Source organism: Acipenser ruthenus, chromosome 2 (assembly GCF_902713425.1).
Source record: "Acipenser ruthenus chromosome 2, fAciRut3.2 maternal haplotype, whole genome shotgun sequence".
Taxonomy (NCBI): domain Eukaryota; kingdom Metazoa; phylum Chordata; class Actinopteri; order Acipenseriformes; family Acipenseridae; genus Acipenser; species Acipenser ruthenus.
Genome location: NC_081190.1, coordinates 93,917,928 through 93,943,221, shown reverse-complemented (window position 1 = coordinate 93,943,221; position 25,294 = coordinate 93,917,928). Strand labels below are relative to the sequence as shown.

At 36.7% G+C, this 25,294-nt stretch overlaps 1 protein-coding gene across 2 annotated transcripts; it reads left to right on the top strand.

Annotated features, from left to right (window-relative positions):
- Positions 1 to 644: 644 nt before the first annotated feature.
- On the top strand, positions 645 to 24,745 carry LOC117409031 (nucleophosmin-like). Of its 2 annotated transcripts, XM_034014552.3 has the most exons (12): positions 645 to 766; positions 5,131 to 5,213; positions 5,582 to 5,701; positions 7,483 to 7,576; positions 7,734 to 7,828; positions 8,604 to 8,662; positions 8,897 to 8,960; positions 15,540 to 15,641; positions 15,915 to 15,965; positions 21,788 to 21,877; positions 22,529 to 22,603; positions 24,231 to 24,745. In XM_034014552.3, exons 1-12 carry the CDS (start codon positions 709 to 711, stop codon positions 24,282 to 24,284), a joined length of 945 nt encoding a protein of 314 aa, XP_033870443.1. In that variant the 5' UTR covers positions 645 to 708; the 3' UTR covers positions 24,285 to 24,745. The 2 variants fall into 2 exon arrangements, with proteins under 2 accessions (XP_033870443.1, XP_033870444.1); XM_034014553.3 differs by lacking the exon at positions 15,915 to 15,965.
- Positions 24,746 to 25,294: the final 549 nt, after the last annotated feature.

Below are 25,294 nucleotides of genomic sequence, written 5' to 3'. Positions count from 1 at the left end.
CCAAAAACTGGTCTGAATTCGAAAATGCAAAGCGACCCACAATTTGGGACGTTATCTAAAAACCAGAGCGGCCCAGAAATTGGGACATATATATATATATATATATATATATATATATATATATATATATATATATATATATATATATATATATCGCAAACGATTAGCCTATAAGAACATAAGAACAGGAGGCTATTCAGCCCATCTTGCTCGTTTGGTTGTTAGCAGCTTATTGATCCCAGAATCTCATCAAGCAGCTTCTTGAATGATCCCAGTGTGTCAGCTTCAACAACATTACTGAGCTTCAACAACATTATAGATAGCTATTTGAAAGAAAAAAGTACACCACCACAGAAAGCCAATTCTTACATTCGTGCATAACATGATAATTCATATAAAGTAACAACCCATAGTTTGTTACATTAGTACAGCAAAATACCACATTATATTTTAATTGAAAGGTTGTGAAAAACACATCTCTCGCTCTTTCTCCTGATCACAATGTTAAAAATGCCTGCAAGCTTTCCCATTCGTGAGACGACATATTCATTTGACAGACATGGACCAATCAAAACGCGAGACTGTTATGCGGTTCCATCCCCAAAACCGGGCCTGTGTCATACCTTCTATTGGGATTCGCCAGCCCCTCCAAGCCCCTTAAGCTCATTTCCTTTCCCAGTTGCAGTTTCCAGAAGTCCGTGATTGAACATGGCTGAGGAGCAGGGAAACGGCTATGGGTTGTACAGACCTCAAATATACCTGTTTGGTAAGCACTGCACTCACAGGAAATTAAATTGGAAATGCTGTTCAGTGTTCATACACAGGGCACTTTTTTTTGTGGTGTTTGGTCCCATTGTAGGTGTAAATTACTCCTTAAAAAATCTGTTGTACCTGCGCTTTACCTCTGTTGTGCTAAGCACTACTGTATAAAAAAAAAAAAAAAAGAAAAAAAAAATGCACAAAATAATATTAATAAGCATGGTATGTTTTCTTTATTAGATGTTTTCCCAGAATTATGAGCCGATGAAAATGCACTTGAGACCGCTTCATCATACACACAATGCGACAACCAAACAATTAGTGCGTTATACTAATTATATATTAACCTGGCTAAACCATGATACTGACAGAAACCATATCTAATCAAAAAAAAAAAAAAAAGAATTTTAAATATGCTGGGTGTTAATAGTTATTCTAAACACGCGACCATACTTGTATGCGATTTTGGGTATGTCGGTTCTAAGGAACTGTTTTAAAATGACTGCTGACTGCAGAAAATGTGCTGCCGTGTCTCATTTATTTTGTACATCTAGTATCTGTCTCTCCTCCCTCTTACGTAGATTCCCCCATCTACATGCATGATTTTCTTGGTTAATATAATGTTGCATAAAAAATCTTCTAAATTCACACTGAAAATAAACAACGCATGATTCAGTCCTGTGATTTAATCATAGTCTCTAGCTCGTCGTTATTCTCATTGTATGAGACTAACTACATGACTGGGGGCTAAATTTCAGAAAAAAATAAAATAAAATCTGTGGGGCGGGGGCAAATTTGTGTCAACATTGATCATTCTCTGTCCCAAATAACATGAATGAGGAGAAAAAAAAAAAAAAAAAAAAAAAAACCCAGACAGTATCTCCTGTGGCCTCTTCGCGCGCTTGGTTCTGGCACTTCGCTGGCATACTGGCGCCGAGTTTAAAAACACATCAGAATTCATCGAAATTATTACGTTTGGTAGTCCTGTCCGTACTTATAATTTTGTTGCTAATAACATTGTTTGAGATTATTTGTTACCAATACAGCGGCCGATTTGACATATGTCACATGCTTCCTTTTTTATTGGCACCCCGGGCTTAGGATGCCCATTCGCGCTACACACACACACACACACACAATATCGAATATGTGAAAGGTAGTATTCAATTCCATAGGCTCTTCTTTTACCCCCAAAAAAGCAGCAAATAAACGCTATAATGTGAATAGCCCTTAAATCTTGTATTCAAATCTATGGTACCTTTTTCTTTAGAGCATACATGTATAAATAATGATACCTGGGCATAAGCAATATTAATACAGTAGTTTCATCCAAGTCAATCCCTCCTTGCTGTCATTTAATTTCTTCAGTTTTCCACCTGCTGTGGCAAATAAGACATTTCCATTTGACTCATCATGGAGTCATTAACATTCTACTATTATAGAAATGCAATGTAATTCTGTGTTGCCTATATAATCACTGGACAACGATGAACTATCAATCAAAAATGAATGCTGCCAATGCCTTGAGACTGAGAGTGCGCTATTACATCACATAGCAGCTGACATTCCGGATTAGAAAAGAAGAGGGGGGGGGGGGGGGGGGGGGTGCTTTCCCCTTAATAACGCCCCTGCACAGTACCTAAACAATACACGTTCACTGCATGTTGAAACCAGGTGATTCCCATTCACTTAATTGAATTACACTTTTTTTATTAAAGTTTTCAATTCAAAGTAGTAGATTTGCTACTGATTGCTCAAATGTATGGTATAGGTACTGCACCTGGGGATTTCGACATCCAGACAAGGAGAGTTCAGAAACCCAGGACTGGGAGAAGTCTTAATTTATAACCCTGAGATTTATGGATTGTGTGTATGATCCAAATGAACATTTTGTAAAACTAAATCTTACCTGCCATGCACTATTTCCACTGTAAGGCTTGCATGTGTAGCTTTGATACATGCATCTTATGTCAAACATGTATTTATTTTATAAAATAATAAATGGTACCATACTGGGTTAAGTCAGTCTGGTCACTAGTACATGCCTTCTTTCATGCAGTCATGCACTTCCTGGTAATTTTACCTGGAGAGGGAAATTGTCTCCACCTCTTTCAGTCATTGCTGACACTAACCAGCCAGCTGCTTCCCGTAATGACTGACATGCTTTTACCCTGAAGACAGTGCTGAACTGAAGTGACCTTGAAAGTATCTAAATCTCTAAAACATTAATGATTTAGATTCTGGTATAGTAAGCAAACTCGTTAAATTTGTAGACGACACAAAAATAGGAGAAGTGGCAAACACTTGCAGCAGCAAAGGTCATTCAAAATGATCGCCAGCATTCAGAACTGGGCAGACACATGGCAAATTAAATTTAATAGAGAAAAGTGTAAAGTATTGCATGCAGGAAATAAAAATGTGCATTATAAATATCATATGGCAGATACTGAAATTGAAGAAGGGAACTATGAAAAAGACCTAGGAGTTTATGTTGACTCAGAAATGTCTTCATCTAGACAATGTGGGGAAGCTATAAAAAAGGCCAACAAGATGCTCGGATATATTGTGAGAAGTGTTGAATTTAAATCAAGGGAAGTAATGTTTAAACTTTACAATGCATTAGTAAGACCTCACCTAGAATATTGTGTTCAGTTCTGGTCACCTCGTTACAAAAAGGATATTTCTGCTCTAGAAAGAGTGCAAAGAAGAGCAACCAGAATTATCCCGGGTTTAAAAGGCATGTCGTATGCAGACAGGCTAAAATAATTGAATCTATTCAGTCTTGAACAAAGAAGACTACACGGCGATCTGATTCAAACATTCAAAATCCTAAAAGGTATAGACAATGTCGACCCAGGGGACTTCTTTGACCTGAAAAAAGAAACAAGGACCAGGGATCACAAATGGAGATTTTGATAAAGGGGCATTCAAAACAGAAAATAGGAGGCACTTTTTTACACAGAGAATTGTGAGGGTCTGGAATCAACTCCCCAGTAATGTTGTTGAAGCTGACACCCTGGGATCCTTCAAGAAGCTGCTTGATGAGATTCTGGGATCAATAAGCTACTAACAACCAAACGAGCAAGATGGGCTGAATGGCCTCTTCTCGTTTGTAACCTTTCTTATGTTCTTATTAACAGACTTTCATGAAAGTAATATATACAAACTGATAACTTTCTTTAACTTTTTATGGGAACAGATATCAATTCAGTTGGGTACTATTATATAAATATAATAATTTATGGGACAGAACAACTAATGATACAAATATTATAGTGGGATAATAATAAAATATAACAAAAATGTTATTTTACATATTTTATTTTGTGTTCTTTGATTTTTTCCATTGAACGTTAATGAAAATTTGTGGCGTTTTGTCAGTTTTTATTATCCTGCTCCTAAAAAAACAAAAAAAGCCCAAAAAACTGCTTATTGTTTAGTTTTTTGGTTTGAACACTAGTTTAGAACGCAGAGTTCTCGTCATTGTTTGCTGATTAAAGAGAGGCAAAACATGTTTTTGCTGGTTATTTACAAGAGGAACCGGCATGACAGAGGACTTATTACTGGGGTTTTTTCCCCCTGCATTCCTCCATATGAGCATGCAGTAGTAAATATCTCTCTCTCTCTCTCTCTCTCTCTCTCATATATAATCTCACATCATTCAATCTCCATAGTAACATTTACATTAGTAGCAGAGGCAGGTTTGATCAATTGCAGAAGATTTATACTTGTTAACCCTTACAGGTACAAAGGACATAACCGTCCCACAAATAGAATTATGCTAACTTTCTTATTTTTGCAATGAGGTGCAAGAAACAGGGTTTATAATCTACTGACAGGTTGGATCTGGTCATCCAAAGTTTCAGTTTCTTTGTGAGACTTGAATCACTCTCAAATGTATTTTAAGAACATGTCTTAAACTCAATTCCATGTGTAGCTTAAGGCCAGCACCCTCCAGCACCCTCTAGTGCACGGCAGTATATTGCCATAGAAACAAAAAGGTAAAGTTGTAGATCACTAGATGGCAGTAGCTCTTACTGTACTTCTATAAAGACACTGTCTGATCTAGCTTATGTTATAACATATATATATATATATATATATATATATATATATATATATATATATATATATATATATATATATATATATATACTGTATATATATATGTACTATATATATATATATATATATATATATGTGGCAGTCAACTAGAACAGAAAATTAGCTGCACCTTAACAAAAATTTAAAGAAAAAAATACATTTGAATTTACGCCATCTACATAACCCTTTTATTCCATGCACAGGATTTCACGCTGTCCATTTGGATTGTTCTTAATCTGTCCCTGATTTTGTTTTGCCTATCTCCAGGTTGTGAGCTGAAGCCAGAGAAAAGGGAATACAAATATGATCTGGAAGATAATGGAGCAGAACATCAGCTGTGTCTCAAGTCGGTAAGTGCCTTGGCAAAAAGGGTTTTATGGTTACAGGTTTTCCCACTATTTGATTGCATTTGCTTTCTCTTTTAATAGCTAGTTAGCTGTGTCAAAATGTGGCTAATTACATTCATACATCTACAGTTAGTTTGGGTTAAATTTTGCAGGGCAATGATGCAACGACTAGGGGAGAAAAATGTAAGTCACCCTGGATAAGGGCGTCTGCTAAGAAATAAATAATAATAATAATAATAATGTTATTTGGTAGTAGTTGAAGGGATTCATTTGATTAAAGCAGACCCATATGTTTAAAAAATATATACATGTGTATATACTGTGTGTGTGTGTGTGTATATAATATATAATTTTTTTTTTCCTTTTTACAGATATGTTTGGGAGTGGAGGCAGTAGATGAGTTTCACACAGTAGAAATTGAAGGCATGAACTATGAAGGAACAATGACAAAAGTGCAACTTGCAGTTCTTAAACCATCAGTTATTCCAACTGTAAGTAAAGAAGGGACTTAACATTGGGTATGCAGGAAATAGCATTGATACACATCAGCCCCTAGGATAAAGATAATAAAGGGTTAATGCACATCCCTTGTCACATTCTCACTGTTGGTCCTTGATTTGAACACCCTGATTTCAAGGACATATATGTATTACTATGCTTAGCTTCTTGTGCCTCTGTTACTACTTACTGCTGCAATTTCTAAAGCTATCTTTTTACATTTTTTAAAATCTCTGTTCCTGCCACATGCAATAAAACACAGCCCTGTAAACTGAAAGTTGAAAACTGACAAATAGCTTACATTTCTACTTTACTTTTTGAATAAATTGGGTGGCTGTGATAACAACGGACAGCATATTTTTTTTACTAAGGTACTCATTTAAAACAGTATTTGGAGAACTAGTATAATACTATTGAAAATCAGTCCAGTTTGTTACCATAGACAGCAGAGAGAGATCAAACCAGTTTGAAATGTGACAGAAGTAGAGCGTATATCTTGTTGCATTATATCTCATCCCACCCACAAGTCAGTGGTTAATAAGAAACTCCAAATTAGATGAATTTAAAAATAGGCTGTGCATAGGATCCACAGGATCCAACAACCTCTTTTTTCCTGGTAGATCAGTTTTGTCATTCCAACACACACAATGAATGTTCTTCCAGGCTGATGCTCATCACTACCCAAGTGGATTTGCAAAAAAAGAAATAACCGATGGTTACCAATCAATTGTTTTCATGAAATTGTCATAAAATGTGTGTAAATAAACATATTTACTTCATGGATGCATTTCTTAAAATATATTCAAGTCCAGATTGATGCAATATCTTGAAAAGATTGATTCCAGTCTTACTGAAAAGCTAAATATACAAAGGTTTGAGAGACAACAGGATTTAAAACTGGTGACCTACAGCATACAACACAGCTAGATCTCTTGTACAAAAGATGTATCTCCTGAATTGCATTATGCTGCTAGGTACAGTAATTAAAATAACAGGTTGTCAGATCCTAGTATCTGTATACTCTGAAAAAAATATTAGTGGGTTTGATCAGAAGTATACACATTTAGCAACGGCACACAAAAAAAGATGGTTTCCATTATTGACGCACCAATCATCCACCTTTTCACCTAGCACCAAATGTTTTGTATCTGAAATACAGTCAAGCGTGTTAAATCATTACTATCAAAAGAGAAATTACTGAAAAATTGTTATATGCTGATTGACGGGTGCAAATTGCTAGACATCACCTGACCTATCTGAGATACAGTCAGAAGGGCAGCTCTTAATGCTATGATATGATTGTGTGCCACTGTTCCAGCAAATTATTTATTCATCTACCCAGCTAACTACTCACACATTCTGAGAATATTTAGCATACTGGTCTACTTTGAACTAGTGCATGCACACACAAAGGGTCCTCATAATCGTGTAATAATCGCACAGTGCGTGAAAGATTACAGATTAGTCTATAAGAGACTAGGGGAGTATTATGAAAGTCTGGTGAAGATTGGTACAAAAAATGTCAGTTCTCCTGATAGCCATGGAGTGTACAAAGAATGATTTTCTTCAAATCATGTTTGATGTATACACTTGTATTTTTTTTTTTTTTTTTGAGGTTTGAAACTTATTTGTAGCTATTGTCAAGGAAACCAGTTGCATTTTTTTTAATGATTTTCAAACTTTATTAAATCTTTAAATGAAAAAGAAGTATTGTAATCCTGTTAAACACCAGCACCACTGTAATTGGCTGTTTTGCGTTGCTTCTGTTTTCCAGATAAGTCTAGGAGGCTTTGAAATCACACCTCCAGTCACATTCCGCCTCAAGTCTGGCTCGGGTCCCGTATTTATCAGTGGCCAGCACTTTATCAGTAAGTGACCGCTTTTTCCCTTTGTTACTGTGTAGTATGAGCGGTCTGAAGCTTTTAAAAGTCCTGCATGTGGTCAAAGGGTTATCCAGGGTAATTGTAAGATGCCAACAAACACTTTGCTCGATGAGATTGACTTTATCTTTGCTGTTTTCTGCAGGTGCAAAGCAGGAGGAGGAAGGATACGAAGAGGAGAATAATACATCTCCAGTGAAGAGACTTTCAAACTCCAATTCAAACTCCCTTCTTGCCCCGGTACTGCATTGATGTTCTCCTTGCTTTCTTCAATAGGGGTTAGAGGTGCTAGGCTCTGCAACACTGGAAGGCGCTTGTAAGACATATGAAAATTGTATTGTCAAACATTGAGTGCTCCCCTTTAAAACATTCCTGTAGAAGATGTGGAAAATAGACTGTAAAACAAGCTAATATAGTGAAGTTGCAAGTTTTCAGTTACTTGCAATGTGATCTGAAGAGAACCCTGCAGTCATACCTGTGTGGTTCACCGTTATTCATTATGTTCACGCACTGTAGATTAAGTAACTATCTGCACAATTATTTTCAAAATCTATAAATATATAACTGAATGAAATTATGTGAAATAAAAAGGTACCACCTTAATTGATGGTATAAAGTTACACAGCTTGTATAAAGCTTATGTAAATGTAGATTAAGACATTGCTTTCATTTTATAAATAATGGTCAGGATTCAAATTCCCTTAATCAAAATGTCACTTTTATAACATTTCAAACAAGTAAAACAGTTTTGCTTTTTATTATACCTTAACATAGTCCATTTCCCCCTGATTAACTTTTATACATAATCCAAAAAAGCTTGCATACCTGTATTTATACTAATGTGTGTACAGTCATGTAACTCAGTAGGACTCCTGCTCTGTTGCAAGTACTTTACCGGTATGGGATGGTATAATTTGTCTGCCACCAGGTTTACCATAAGAATCATAGTTTAATATGAAAAGTGTGGCTCGAGTAATTCAGTAGCTGATCTTTCTGTTTCTTGGGTGTCTTGCAGAAGAAGCTGAAGTTTGATAACGAGGAAGATGATGATGATGAAGAGGAGAATGATGATGAGTAAGAACAGTTTATAAAAATATGTTTTATATCTTAATAGCTTATCCTGGTACGGGCTTGTGTAAGAGAGAGATCTTATGTTTTTAATTTTCTCTTTCTAGCACATAAGGCTATGCTACAGTAGGAGTCATGCATGAAGGAAATGTTTGTATTTGGCAAATGCTACATTCTATAAACTTATGAAGGCACAAATTACAATTTCATTCCCCCCCCCCCTTTTTTTTTTTTTTGCAGAGATGACGACAACGATGATGATGATAAAAAGGAGGAGGATTCTCCACCAAAAACACCACAGAAAGTAAGTGCTTAGGATTTCCTTCTTAGTGGAGGAGGTGTTGTTTTTTTTTTGCCGTGTAGTAGAGTTACCAACTGGGAGCCAAAACTACTGGATTCCTAAACTGTTACGTGTTGCCAGGAATATGAACAGTTGTATTTTCTTCACAAAAGGGAGAACACTTTCATTTAGGTGTAAAGACCTTCATAAGTCTGGTCCAACATGTTAATCATCACTTCTAAGAAAAATATTTAAAAGCTGTCAAACAAACATCACATCACATGAGACCTGTTATTGGGCCACATGTTCAAAGCCTTAACTACAGTCTTTAACTCCTACTTTTTGAAGGAGATAATTTACTAAAATTGAACAACTAAGTTACGTAGTTCAGGTCACTTTAGCAGTCTATTTATGATAATTATGATGACGATGTAGCTGCAGAATATGATAAATCTGTGGAAGAATGAATTCTACGTTTTTTTTGGACTGGTTCTAGTTATGGGTAATTAATGTTGAAAGTGGGCTTTTTGCTCCTGTACTGAGGCTTTTCCATTTAATGTCTCTACCAAACATACCAAAATGTACCTAATGTATCACTTCCAGTAGAAAAAAATTAGTTTTTATGTTGGAATTGTTATATTCATTCATTTTATATAATATATATATATATATATATATATACTGTATAGAATTTTGGATCAAGGCTGTTCACCACATATAATGATTCTTACTTTGACTTCACTGTTTAGGTTCAGAGATTCTGATCTGCAATATTAACAAATACACATGGTGGCTGGACATACGTTTAACCTCTAGTGTCAGATTCATTCTAGGTAGGGGAGTTGTTAATTTTCAAAACAGGGTGATTCCACACAATGATCACTAGGTGTCAGATTGGAGCTGAGAAAGACTGTTCCATTGAGTTTATCTGTCTTGCCTCTGGCAGTGAATAGATAAGGGATGTTTTGAAGGTCCCTTATCTATAGATTATTTAAGACCAACATCCCCTAAATTTGACCAAATGAGTATGTCTCAAATTACCTGGGAAGCCCAGTAATATAGCCCGGTTACTACATTCCTTGTACAGCTATGGCCAAAAGTTTGGCATCACCTAGAATTTTAGGATTGAGACATAACAATTTAAAAATAAACTATACAAACATAATTTAGATATTTTATTTAACATCATGTAATCAAATAAACTAGAAAATTGTATTGCAAAAGTCTGGAAGCCATAATAGTAGTACAGTATTTCATGTTAGATTCTGAAATGTCACATTTTTCAATTTGTCAGGTATTCGTCATGTATGTGAAAAACTACAAAACGGGAAAGATACATAAAAATTATTTACAATGAACTATCCCTTATTTAACCCAACCTCAATAGCTCAAAAGTTGAAATATATGATGAAGGTTTATCAATAATAATACAGGTACAGTAAAGCAGTTAATACAGAATAGATAAATGTGTAAATACATGATTTAGTTCACTAAATTAGTGTCATTAAATTGCACAAAATAACCAAATGGTTAAATTAAAGTCTTAGTTCCCTGGATGTTATGTGATCCAGTTTATACTCCTCAAACCAGTTCCTTAGAATTTGGTTGGAGATTGGGTCCTTTAACAGCAGAACAAGAAAAAGTGGTGAGGTTGTCTGTATCTCTGAGTCTTCTCTTTTTCCAACTGCAGTTACTATCAGGAGTCTGTGAGATTGTGATTGTGTCCAAGGTTGCAGGCTAGCAGTTTGAAAACAAAGCCACAGTTGCTGTGAAGTGGGGCAGAGGCAATTAAGTTGTGTCGGTTCCAGTCCAGTTTGGCGCTGGTCCACTTGTCTTTGTACAGCAAGCATCTTCTCTTGAAACACTGGTGCTGGTTCTGTTCATCAAGATGGCTCAACTTTGCAACCTTTTCCAGTATTTGTTAACAAAGCCCCAAACTCATTTTTCTTGGGTAATTATTCCAATTAACTATCCTCTTTCCTTTATCTAAAGCTTGGCATCAGTGCTCTTCACTTTAATGGAGGGTCCTTACTTTTATACCCCAGGTGAACTTTATAGTTAAAGAATGTTCAAGAAGTTTCTTACAATTGTTTGTCAAAACATGGTCCTATGTTTGACATAGCTACAGTTTTCAACATCTCTTTAAGACAACCAGTCTATAAGAAGCAACTTGTCCTCTAACCTTAAATTTAGATTTGTTTACAAAACGTGTGATAGTGTTCCATAAACATTTTCAAACTCATTTCAAACAATTTACAGAAATGTTACCAGCATATTCAGCCTTTTTTTATATTTTGAGATGCAAGCAAAATTCCTGTAAGTGGGAACTAACATAGCTTACAGGGACGTCAGTTTTCAAGTAGAAGAACAAGTGACTGACATTCATAGATTTTTATCACACTATTCAACGTGATGGACATTTTGTCCTTGCCCCTGGCAACCTACTAAGAAAAGCTGTTAGTTCAGCAAGATCCCTAACATCAACTTCACAATCCTTATTGCTAGGACAAATAATCGAATTCAAACACTGCTTCAAATTTATTCAGTGGCAAAATGACCATGTTGATATTCATTCATGTACAGTAACATAACTTGTTGATGACTATCTGAAGTATATCACCAAAAGAAAAAAAAAATGTTCAGTATTTCTGAAAATAAATCTGCCTCAGTGACCACAGAGGGTCATTAATTGAGCTATGAATCTCATGGTATACTCGTGTGTCATGTGTACATTGGTGTAATGCTGTAAATTATGGTCACACTAGTTGAAATGTAGTGCAAGTGTTCTGTGAGTCTCTGGATAGAGTAATTCATGCAGTTTGAGTCTTTGGTTACCACTACTCGCAGCCCGTCGGTCCGTTGTGTAGTTGCAATTTGAGGTCACGCAGTTGTGCTTCTCATTGATGAATTAGATCATACTTGTGTGTATGCTCCTGATGGAGTAACCCCCACCCCCCCATTCCAACCCAGGGGTACATTTGGCTTTTGTAAGTGTTACATTTAGTTATTTCTCCTGTATGAAGATATTTGCAGCTGGGTCTAAGCGCCTTAAAATGTTGCTCCTAGAAAGATTATGTGATTCTCTCATAACCTCAGCTGCTCAGACCACCTGGCTAAATCTTCTTCCTTCTCCTCATAAAGTTATTTTGTACTGACCTGACTTCTTTAATTGTACTGTATGCTTCAGCATCTCATTTGGAATGTTTCAGGAATGTGTAAAGTTGCGATACAAGGTTAAGTCTTTGTTAGCTGTAAACTGAACTTCAGAAACTACTCTCAAACTACATTATTCCACAAAACACAAGTTACAGCTGTTAGCATTCTTCTGGATATATCCACCCAGTGGATCTTTTGACCATAGGAGTATGCAAGCATGGTATACATTCCTATAGCCTGTAGATACAGTATAATCAGTGCTTTTAATTTGTTGAGCATTCGCCATGTGGTATTGCATAGTGCTGGGACAAATATCCTATATTCGAACAAATATTTTTTGAAATGTATTCAAATACTAAAATCAGATGTTCGTATTCGCTATAAATGACAAAAATACCTTGCACTTATTTACCGCCTCACCAGAAGTTGTGCAACAGTTTGAAAAATGGCAAATGAAAAAGCTCCATGAGAGTAATATATTAAAAAAATATATATATATATATTATCTCCGAGGCACAGAATAACCGAGAGCCTTATAGCGAGGGAGCACGGTACCATTTATTTTGGGAATAAACAAAATAATAATCATTCCAGAGGCAAGGGGCCACAGAACAAAAGGCCCAAACAAAAACAGAACAAACAACGTTTAACTGAACTGCTATTTGGCATCCTTTGTTTTGTAGTTAATTCACTGAGGTAAAGTAAGGCCTACACTTTACTCCTGGGATATTGTTCTACTTTAAGGTGTTACATATACACAGGTGTTACTTGAATGTATTTGTATTTGCTTGCGATTGTAAGTCGCCCTGGATAAGGGCGTCTGCTAAGAAATAAATAATAATAATAATAATAATAATAATATTGTAACGTCTTGCTGTAAAATAAAGGCAGACACACGGGCCATGCCCCTCTGCCCCTGCTGCTATGCTGTCTCTGCCTACGTTCTGCACAATATAATCGATTTTATTATTTTTTGAAAACTAACAAATATCTGAACTAATATTTAAATTGAGTGAATATCTGAACATGAAAATCCATTGTTTGTCCCAGCACTAGTACTGCAACTGATAATGTTTGTACTGGTAACATTCAGGGGATCACACACGTTTGCAACCATTCGGTTCAGTGATAATCAAAGATGTTACTTCTAGCTAGGATGAAAATACCCTATCTATGAAGCTTGGTGTGTACAATGTCTCAAATTCTAAATACAGCACGTTTGCAGTGTTGTATGTTAGACAGTAACATGCTCAGAATTCCTGTGTGCTCCGAATTCCTATAGCGTTCTGATTGCCACCAAAAACCATAAGCATTTTCCAAATATGATTGGTTCCATAAGTACAGTTCACATGCTGCAGTATAGGAAGTGCAAGAGGGTCATGCTTGATATTTGCCATATGTGTGGAATTGGAGTGTGTGGTTGACAAGTTAAACCTATTGGTAATGCACTAATTTTAAAGTTATAATTGTGGATGCTCACTTATTTACCTCGCATTGGAACTAGATAGGTTTACTTTGCTGAAGTGGGTCTCTCAGTATTTAATACCTAAAAAAGAAGGTTGCTCATTCAGTTATCTTAATGTCTTCTAAATTCTGCATCAAATGCTGTAAGGATACCACCTAGCTTGTTTTTGCAGGTATCATGGGAAGATATTGTAAAATGAGTGACGCTTCTCCTTTGATACTGTATCCAAATATTATCAAAGCTGTTTTTTAATCGCCTACTCGTACATTATATAGTAGCAGCTGTATCACAAAAAAGGTGTATCCTTTTGACATTGATGTTTGTCTAACAATGCTGTAAGAATTTTCAAAGTCCTCCTTAAGATCTAATGCAGCCTATTTCAGCACAATAATAATAATTACTTGATATTTTCATACTGTACAGACTAAAGGATCTCCTATTAAGCACATTAATAAAACACCAAGTTTTAGATCTTGATTATGCCATTTAACAAAGTCTGGATTAAACACTTTAATTTACTGTCTGCTCTTTTTATAGCATACATTTTAAAGCGCTTTGAAAAAGCAGGGCCTGTTGACTTAATCTTTTCCTTTCGCACCCCATCTGGTTTTGGTGCTGCTAAAATACAGGGTATCGAGTATAATGATCGGATTTCTGCTCTGTAATCTCCCCGCAAGCTTGGTAATTCATGAGCAGCTCTCTGTGCCAGAAATATGCTCCCAGAGCTGATACACGTTCCTCTCCTAAAGAATGTGAAGCAGGTACTGTGAATTCTCCTTTTCTCTTTCCCTTCTTCCCTCCCCTGCCACTCAGTCTTTCATTGCACCTGGTCTTTGTTCTAAACAGTAGAGCCAGTGTGTGTATGTGTTTGTGTTGTGTATGTATGTGTGACTTACAGACACGATCCAAGTTGAAACCGTGCCAAGCAAAGATCAAAGCTGGCCAATGCACATACCTGGTTTCTAGCATAGATTTTTAGCTCGGGGTGGGGATAACAGCTGAGCATTTGTGTCATTATGTGATTTATTCTGTGCCGGATTCCTCCCTGTTCTGGTGCACTGAGTAAAGATGAGGCGGCCAGCTTCTTGGATTGCTTAGGTACCTTTGGGATGGAAGCCATAGGCTCAATCTACAGGTGTGGTGGATGGAGGCCCGAGGCTTGAATGAATTGTCTGACAGACGTTTTTATTTATTTAATGCGGATTGGATTTCATGGTTAAGTGAACAGGTTTTTAATTTTTTAAATGTAATGTTTTTTTTATTAAAAATGAGTTTTGTCTAATAGTTGAATTCAAAGATGGCTGTTTTTTGTGTAGAATGAGTTGAGTAATTTGTGTATTTTTAAAACTTATTCCAAAATGTATCAAATGCTTCAGAATTAAGCGGTTTAAAAAAAAAAAAAAAAAAAGTACAACAAAATGTACCAGGAACCAGTTATGTCATACTCTGTTAATACCATATGCTGTATCACTTTTTACCCATAGGCAGGATTTTACCCAGTGTGCATGTTGTACAGGGATGGATATGCCACTGCCTACACCAGGAATTGGGATGTAGTGACAATTATCAGAACAGGCTCTAAGTTATTAAGCGTCAAAGTCTAACATTTGTTCTTGTACACAGTGACCTGCGGAGTGGTAAATGAATAAGTTTGTGTATCGGCAGTGTCTTCACGATAGGCAGCATGACACGTGGGGCATGATACTCAACATTATGTGTGAAACATAAAAATTACACGTTTTATTGTTCCATCGTATCAAGAACAATATCACGGTTCACTATGCGAATCGATGAGTCGGCACATTGCTATAGATGGACTACACCCCCAGCTGAAACTCCAGATTTTGAGGGGAAATTAAATAAATCCTAGATTCGATCTGTCAAAGCATGCATCTGGCCTTCACAAAATCTGGACTAACGTTAAGTCATTTCACTTTAATTATTTATTTTTTAATGCCTATTTATTTTTTATTTTCTTCCAGAATGAGACTCAGGGGAAGAAAAAAACAGAGCCAAAATCTGCGTCCAAACACAACGGCGCACCTGGGAAAACTGGAGCCCAAGCAGCCAAGCCACAGCCCAAGGTAACGGAGCGCTTCACTATGCTCCACCAACAACTACAGAAAACCTGTACGGGTTCCGCGAGCCGCTCTGCCTCCGGGGTGACAGCACCACATGTTAGTTTTTGCGAATGATTCACACGTTACATGCCTATTGAAGTTTGTGTTCTCAGCACAGCTGAGTCCTTCAGAAAGATTGACAGTAGACCATTCTGTGAAAATGTAAGTCGTTAGTTATTAGACCACTGGCAAGACCAAGAGTTTTCTGATGATGACATTTCTGTGTTTTATTGATAGACCAGACCACTTACCACAAACATCTTGGGCCTACCATTAAATAGAAACCAGGTAAATAAATCAAAATTCACCCCGTTTTGTGATATCATTTATTATGTAGGGATATATTTTTCAGTTGATGAGATGAAAGAAGTGAGTTTCCTATATTTGAATCCTGTCAAGAGCGTTAATGATCTGTCATTGTAACATACCTACAAATTTCCATAGAACGGCCTTCTAACCAGTGGTGTAGTCCTAAATCAAAGTGCTGGAATGCCAAATTTAAAATACAGATGTTCTTAAACAAAAATTATACAAATTCACGTTTTATTTGTACATTGAACTTGAGGTAACATTTAATAGCCAATGCATGCTTCTTGCATGTGAGTTTTATAGGCTATGCCCCCTTGATCAGGGCTGCCATATTGGCTTATTTTGAAACCATCTAGCAGATAAATACTGTCCTGGGTGCTTTCTTGGTTTATTTTGCTATTTTTGTCATGCATGTTTTTTTCTATTCCTTTTGTTTGAGGTAATCACCAGTGCAGAACTTTAGTCATCATGATGCCCTGTATAGTATATCACATCTTCCCCCTATCTTTTTTTCTGGAGCTCTGCAGCCAATAAATCACACAAACGTTATGTTTTATTCGTCACTAATTTAAGAACTGTATCAGTACAGTTTTTAAAACTGAATAAAGTAAACTCTACAGTCATTAAACAAGTACAAGCACAGTGAAATCCCTCGGCCCAAACACGATTCCTCTGCCAATATACAATTTCCAGGTGAATTACGATGCATCACCCAATAAATTAAATATCAGGAGACAAACACAGGATAATGGAAAGTATGCTAAACACAGTAACTCAGATATTGTGTGTATATATTCTTTTTTCAACAGTTTTCACTGAATTTCAGGGCTAGCCCGGGCGAATCTAGTTTCATCCAAAGCTTCGACATCGATGCTGGGCCAGTCTAGTTTTGCCTATGCCAATTATTTGGGCGAGTCTAATTTTGCATTTCTACACTCTCCTCTGCCAGCTTCCAAGTGCTTGTCAGGGTATCTGCCTCGCCTCCACTTCTGACAACAATGTAGCGACTGTGTGCTAGGTTTCCAGCGGCAGTGCAGAAAAGGCAGGACTCCAGGGCTGGTTTTAATAGCAGTTAAAACCACTCTATTACCTGTCTTTCCCAAAAACTTAAAATTCAAAAAGTCTCGCTCCTCCATACGTGCAGGCAGACTCGCCACACACATAAGAGGATGTGACAGAAATGGGGGATCCCAAGATATCTAAGGTGATTTAGGGCACACATGACACACAGGATGCAGTTTTTGCACCTTTTTAAGTTTTGAAATGTGTACAAGGGGTGAAAGGACATGACGTTCCACCCTTGTTCATACAAATCTAGTGTGCCCTTCTTTTTTTGTACATAGATAGCCCCAGAGCGATGCAGATTTTTAAATAGCGGAGAAGGTTTTTTAATTTTTTTTTTTTTAAATGATAAACTACTGTCCTTTTTCATACATTGTTACAATTTGTTCAGTGCTTAGGGAGGACCCGGTTTTAATGCGCTTTATAAATTAAATGTGTGGTCACTATAGACAGAAGATTCTTCTATAGTGATGGACATTAATACAGGTTCAAAAGTGACTCTTCATTCGTATCCCAAAGGTCTGATTTGTCATATGTTGTGTTTTATACTGTAAGTAAACGCACAGCACTGTGCGCAGGCAGGGTTGTGCCACATACCATCACTGCACAATAGGTAAAAAGTTCAAGGCACTCGCTTGGAGCAAAATCATGTTGAGAATAAAATCTTTGAATGCATAGCAACAGCAGACTATGATGAAAACATGCTAATAGGTGTTCCAACAGTCATTTCATTTTCTTTTTTTGTCTTTAAAAGCATGGAAAACAGCAGATTGGCCCTATCTAATGTGCAGTTTTCTATACATCTTAAATGGTATAGCCAATCAGTGGCTTTGTTCAAGATAACCCCACCCTTATGGTGTGAGCTGTAGGTCATGACCATCTACAGTACTTTTAATGATGCTGATCGTGATTTCATGGTGGATGTGATGCAAAGCATGTACTAATACCATAAAACACATGCACACACAATAAAGGAGAAGAGTTTAAAAAAAAAATAAAAAAAATCTGCAAAGCTTGCACTTGATTTCAAGATGTCACAAACGTAAAACCCACTGGACTGCACATGTTCCAACAACAACATTCCCAAGCTTGTTGACGTTAGGCCATTCCCAAACACCCTATTTAACAATGAAATGTCTGGTTTGCATAACATACTGTTCTAAAACATCAGCTTACATTTCATGTTTTAATGTCAAATGTGGTTTACTGCAACATCATAAACATAATTCTTTGAAAAATGTGATCATGGAAACATTTACACACCCGAGAATGTTGGAAACCAAGTATAACACGCGTACTGTACTGTATGTTGGTTGTCAGGTTGTTCCATGTGAAAGCAATCTTGCAAACACTGTACATGACATCTTTGTAAAGGTAACAGGTATTTTATGGGGACTCTTAATGATTTTAAAAGAAGCATGTCCGTGTCATGCATCTCCTTCCACAGTTGTAAGTACAGAATCGGTGTCAGTATGAAAAAAAGTGTACCAGAATAGAAACTTACCTAGGTCACATGGGCAGACTCCCACATGGTGTATATTCCTAGATTCTGATGCGCTCAGACCTAATAATTGTGCGTTTTCACACTTGGAGAGGTGGCTCTCTAGATGTAAAACTCTAAAGTGTGATAAACTGACATACGTACAGTAAATTATTTTTTCTAAGACCTAGGCTGGGACCAAATCAAAACTGACAACCCGCTAATCGCACTTAATAAAACTGTATTTAATAGCGTTTTCTTTTTATGAGTAGAGGAAATAAGATACTTACAAAAAAAAGAAAATGCTATTAAATAGTTTTGTTAAGTGCGATTAGCAGGTTGTCAAAGTTTTGATTTGGTCCCAGTCCTAATCGGGAGCCAGGAATTGTATTTAATGTAGTTTTAGAATATGATATTTGAATTATTTATACAGGGTAGACATAACAATTACAGGTTCTATAGTTGCTGGATAAATTGGGTTAGTATATACTGGTCAATACCTTGCTTTTCAATACTATTGAATCTTTCAGCAGTCACAAAGCTGAAGTGATCTCTTCCAAAGGAGAACCAGACAATTAAATGTAAAAGACTAGAAAATAAAATAAGAGCAGCAAATTAGCACTCATTGAATGCTGCATCTATTGCAAAAAGCATTGCAACCCCTTGCCTTGCCGCACTGGATTCCTCTACAATGATTAAGACTCTTAAACAACACTCTGCGCTGGACTGGCATTAAGTTATAGAGATTGGCTCCAAAATGAATGTGGAAAAAAACCCTATAAAATCCATTTTTGCACAATTTGGCTGCATTGTATAAAGAATAAAGTAAATGAATTGAATTATGAGGATTTAGGACAAAAATACTGTCATATCTGGAATCCTCATGAACCTCTGATGTAGATAGACACATCATACAGTGAACTTGGCTAAAGTGAAGTGGGTACCTGAGGGAACTAAAGATACAGTATCCTACTGTTACAGCGCCACCTCTGGTGAAAAAGTATATGCCTGTCATTCGTAGCCCGCTGCATACAAATTAATGAAAACTGCATCCCTTCAGCATTTTGATTTAGACAAACTGTACAACTAGCATATTTAATAGCCCAAGTCCTGCACTTACAATACTGGATGGAGTTTGTCCTGGTTATTTTATCCCCAGGCAAGATTCGAACCTGTGACCTTCTGAGCCATGGACAGCATTGGATTACAGAACCTCTTTAAATTGTGACACATTCAGGTGTTCGGCAAAGCCCCTTTTCTTTATAGTGAAAGAGCAGCAAGTTTAACACGTTTCTAATAACCTCAACAGGTAGCCATCATTATAGTTTAAACCATGCTAGACAAATACTTGCTGTTGGCAGCTTGTCATTGGGAATAGCTAGACTATAGAAGTTGTCTGATAATTGTTTTTCATTTAATCCTCTGGCCAATCTTCAGATTTGGTAATTCTATAATAAGTATGCTGCGGTTTAACTGCGGGGTTGGTTCAGCTACAGGAGATCAGAGCTCAGGGAGCGTAAAACCTTATCTGACTGCACCCACCCCCACATCCATGCCGACTTTGAAACTGCTGTTATCTTCTTGTTTGATGTCAGGTTAGACTATATATTAAGTGGAGCAAAAAAGTAGTCTTTGAAAGAGGAGTTGTCCTGACCGATTCAAATTACCTGGAAATGATCGCAGTGCTTTATAATTTTTCTTTTCCTGCCCCTCCCGAGGGCTGCTTCTGTGTTAACCAGTACACACAGTCCTCCCCCATGCCGACCTTGTGAGTGATCGAGGTGACAGAAATGGGGGATCCCAAGATATCTAAGGTGATTTAGGACACACATGACACACAGTACTGTGCGGGTCCTAGCTCACATGATTCGCAGACGGTCATTCTCCGAACTGTGTTAGCAGCTGTCATCTCCTTGGTAGAGGCACAGCAACCAAGAAACTTTTTTAGCAGTCTTTCAGGATGAGGTTACATTTTCCACCAACATTATGGAATGGATATGGCTTGAGAATTTAATGGATTCCAAAATGGTTATGGTATTAAATGATAGCGTGCCAATGAATAAGTCGGGCCCTTCATATCTATAATCACTGTCTACAGGAGATTAAAAAGAGCTACTCGCAGTGTCTGTTTGTCAGCTGTTTCAGGTACACAGCTGTCCTGTTGCAGCAAAAAAGCCTCTTTTGGGGGGAAAAAAGGCACATAACCGGCATGTTTGGCGTTCATCCAAAGCCATGTGTTTTTGCAGACGTGTGTGAGAGTGTGTCCTCTAATTTCATTCTCTTTGATCTGTCTGATGAACATGTCAATTTGTAAACAGGCAAAAAAAAAAGATTATAACCTTTGAAAGCAACCAAAAAAAACCTCCCATATCCGTTTTCAATGTATATGTATTCAGTGTTTGCAATGACTGGTAATGGCTTCACTGACAGATCAGATTGTGTTGAATGGTACAGAGTTCACAGCTGAATGCTGAAGTGCATATCCATGTGGCATTACTAAATAAACCAGCTATCAGCGTTGACTGAACTACTATATGCATTAGTAGTGTGATTTGTTGGTTAAATCTCAGTGTTTACAGCAAGGACAGTTTTAACCCTTTGTTAGTTGCATTAAAATTAAGGTTTATTTCAAAACAAGTTTTTAAGGGTCAAAGCATTCTTCCCTCACATTTCTGGAATTGCTTTCTAGTATCTTTGTAGAGTGTATAAGAAACCCTGTTGTAACTGCAATGTTTGAGGCTAACAACACTGCAGAACCATTAGTTATGAATCTCAGTGTAAGCAGACAAACCTTTGGGCAGCAGTAACTTGCATTTTTTTGGAACAAAGTGGTTTCCCCGTTCATTTGCTCATTTGTCTAGGGGACTTCTTGGTGTGGGACATCATGGGCACAGACTTTGAGCTGCCACAACCCTGTACCACCATGTTGTTGGAAATGCATCAAACTGAATAGTATTTTGCAAGCAGTTTATCTCAAGAGTATAAAAAATGCAGCTGTTTTATTTATGGCTAATAGGTACTTTCATTCTAATTTAGTTGTTACAAGAAAAGGCTGACCTCTGGGCAAAAAGAGATTGAAGCTTTCAACCCTGCTTGGTTGTATTACATATAAATATTACATGTGTGTGTGTATATATATATATATATATATATAGCCCTTCAATTGGGATGTCCCGTGTTGTTCTTAGTAGTCATCATGTGGACCAGTTCACTCCCAGTGCCCTGACTGTGTTTCACCCTTGTTGATTTTTTTGTTTAGACTCCACATCAGAAAAAAGAAAAGTCTGGAGCCATTGAGAGCCTCAGCGTGAATGAAGTCAAGGACAAACTAAAAACAATGGTTAGCGAGGTAAAAACAAAATACTTCTATTTATTTATTCTCCATATGCATATTTTTTTTTCATATTGTTACAACCACAAAACAGACATGGTAATGAACCACAGCCCGTCGAGGGTTGGGTTTCATTGAAAGTACATTGATGTATGTAATTATCTAAATCTTGTTGTTATTGTTATAGTGACATCTGGTCATCCATGTTAACTACCTCATAATTTCCATCGCTATAGTTCTGACCTGTTAAAGATCTAAAAAGAGCAACTTTCATTCAAAAATAAAGCCACACACAACAGTAGTTATATACGGAGACAGCTGTGAGGATAGAAACACCCACCTTCACATTTGTGGTCTCATCTTTGAGTAAACAGAGTCTCACCTGCAACATGACAAAAAAACATAAAATAACTAGGAGTGTGCGCTCTGTACTGTTTGTTTTAAAATGGTGTTCTTATTATTGTTCCATTTACAATTTATATCATGAATAACAACAGATGAACCATGTAATTTATTATTAAGCTATTAATGGATAGCTTGGGTTTTTTAATGACTATAAATTAATTGATGTCATCCATGCTGCCTTTTTATAAACAAAAAAGTTAATGTATTTTAAAGTCTAAAAGTCTATTTAAAGCTGCTTGTCTGCATGTGTGATTTTCCAAACAGGGACATGCCCTACCAAAAACACAGAAGAAATTTGTAAACTATGCGAAATACACATACAAGATTGTAGATCAGAAGGTAAGTATTTTTGAAGAAATGACTGGTAAAGGTGAGAGTTTTGCATTTGATCACATTTCATAACCAGAAGCAGATATATGTCAAGTTAGAAGATTGTGGTATTGTGTATATATACGTTTTTTAGATTACTGAAACCTGCATGTAATAACCCTGAACTTGATCTCTGACCTAATATGGCTTCCATATTTCAGTAATGTCACCTTTACAAATACTCACACATTTTACATACTGCCTTCATAGTTAGTGCAAATCTGTATTATGTGAGTCATTATGCATATCTTCCAGTAACATCAACATCCAAACATTGCTGCACTGACAGTACCTAATGTTTGCAGTGTGACATGTTCTAAAGCTCATTGTCTCACTTGAGATGGAATGACCATAAAGATTTATCAAGCGGCTGGCTAGCTGCTGTCTTCCTTATCCTGTAATTTTATAATTGTAAAGCTCTAAATATTTAGTATACACATAACAATAGAAGTGCCATCTTTGTATTTGTTTTTAAGTTACTAAACCCAGTAATTAAAGTGTCCGATTTATTAGTTGGCAATACAGCTCAGCCATGAGGTGTTTGGGGTATTCAAGACACCACCAGTTGAATCTGACAAAACCAAAATCCATTCCTCCAACCTCAAGATAATTTTGACAATGAGTTTGTAAATAGTAAGTGGAAACATTCTGTGAAACAAATTCTGAGTTGTTAGACTTAAGTCCTGTCCACACTACATAACTGATCTTCAGAACTGTACTCCTAAACATTTGAATTATTCCTGCTCAAAGCGTTGACACTAAAGTACTGTTTCATGTTTAGTCGGGCCTAATGCGTACAAACACTATTAAAATAGTTTGGTTACAGTTCCTAGCAGCGCAATGGACTGTGGGACTTAATGACGTTATCCCAACCTGGCAAATATGGAGCCCGTTCCCATGGAAGATATAGTGCTTCTTAGCATGAACATTATGGCTTTGTTTCTTAAAAACACAAGGTGCATTTTGTCATAATGTGTGCATTTCGTTTTGAACTCTGAAGTTCTGCTTGAACGATTTCATCGCTCCAGATATCAATGTGCCTTGATTTCGGCATCTGATCACATCGCTCCATCATCCACCATTTTACAACAAGCCTCAGAAATTGTATATGGTACAGCGTATTGATAGTTGTTCTCAACGCCTTCAGGATCCTGTTCTGAATACTGTATTTGTAATGTCCACGTGCCAAAACATTGGAAAGCATTTGGGGATATTGGAGGATACACTAAAAATGTAGTTCTGTATTACAGCATCCACACTTCTGACAAACTGCATTACCTAGTGTGATCTAATTTAGTGGTCTGGAGGCTGGTTCTCGAGTACAGTATTAAACACTGTGTAGTGTAGACGCTAGCCGTATTTAGCACTTTTAAGTCGGTTTAAAGGCAACTAATACGGTTTAAAGGCATAGTGTGGACAGTGCCTTAGTGGGACCAATTTGCATCTTATCCCCAGTTTCCACTGGCCCATCGCTAGCAAAATGAGAATGGACGGCAAGACTTGCTTGTTAAATTAGGAAGAAAAAAACATTAAGGACAACATCATGACATCACAAATCTGTGCTCTGTTGGTAATATTTCTCTAACTTTCCTCCTAGGTAGCAGAAGAACTCTGGAACCATTTACAGAAATTGAAAGCCGAGAAGAAATAATTATCTGTTTTGTTTTTTGTCATCCGTACTGAAAATAGTTTTGTTTATGTTTTTATTTGACATTTTTTAAAAACAAGTTGTCATTATATGCCCTGGTAGACATGCATAACTAGAACAGTATGTTTCCTCAAATGAATTGGAGTGCCCATGCACGACAATGATACTTCCATTAACAAGTTATGTAGATGTGTAGTATTTACTGTTCATACTTGCATACATACAGAATTAATACTGCAGAAAAAGAATATGAATGGCAAATGTAATTTAAATACATTGTCTCATACACCCACCTAGTTATTACTACTTGGCCATGATAGTGAATATCACCTGCCCCACCAGCCACAAATTATGTTTTAATGTCACTTTTACCCACGAATCTCTTAAACATATTTGGAAATCCAAATACTATTTGTTTTGGGGAGTGTTGTTATTCAAATCATGATTGGGACCTGAAGGATAAACGGGGGAAAAACTGAGCTTTTGAGGGCTGAATGTATGCTTGTTTCAGACTTGGTGTCCTACAAATGAATAAAGGAAAACCCTTTAGTGTATTTGGCCACTGTTCTGGCTTGGTTATCGTATTTTGTTTATCGTGTTTTGACAGAGCGTTCTGTATGTGGTACGAACCATGGTAGCAGCTCATATTGTGCATTCATGGCAGCCTTGCCACAAACCAGGAGAAAATCTAAGATAGTGTTGGATCCTATTTACTGGGCTAAAATTAGGAAACTGTAAAAGATGATTGTAGTTTTTATGTTGAGCTACATTGCTGCTGTTTGTTAAGAATGATACATGGTTTATATTTTTGCTGCTTCTTTTCATTTTTTTTTTTGTTTTATAAAATGTGAATGTATCCAGGAAGGGTACAGTGCTTAATTAGATATCCACTAACAAAGCTATTATGTGTTGTATCAAGTGAAAAATAGATCTGGGTAGCAGTAATGTCAATCAGCTAAGAAGCTCTGAAACCTTTTTTTTTTTAATGAAATTAAAGACATGCTGGAAAAAAA

Bases quoted from the DNA above. Each gene is read 5' to 3' on its own strand.
- LOC117409031 (XM_034014552.3), top strand. From the start codon at position 709: ATGGCTGAGGAGCAGGGAAACGGCTATGGGTTGTACAGACCTCAAATA. The intron at 5,702-7,482 runs GTAAGTAAAGAA...TCTGTTTTCCAG, and splicing joins AACCATCAGTTATTCCAACT to ATAAGTCTAGGAGGCTTTGA. The intron at 8,663-8,896 runs GTAAGAACAGTT...TTTTTTTTGCAG, and splicing joins GAAGAGGAGAATGATGATGA to AGATGACGACAACGATGATG.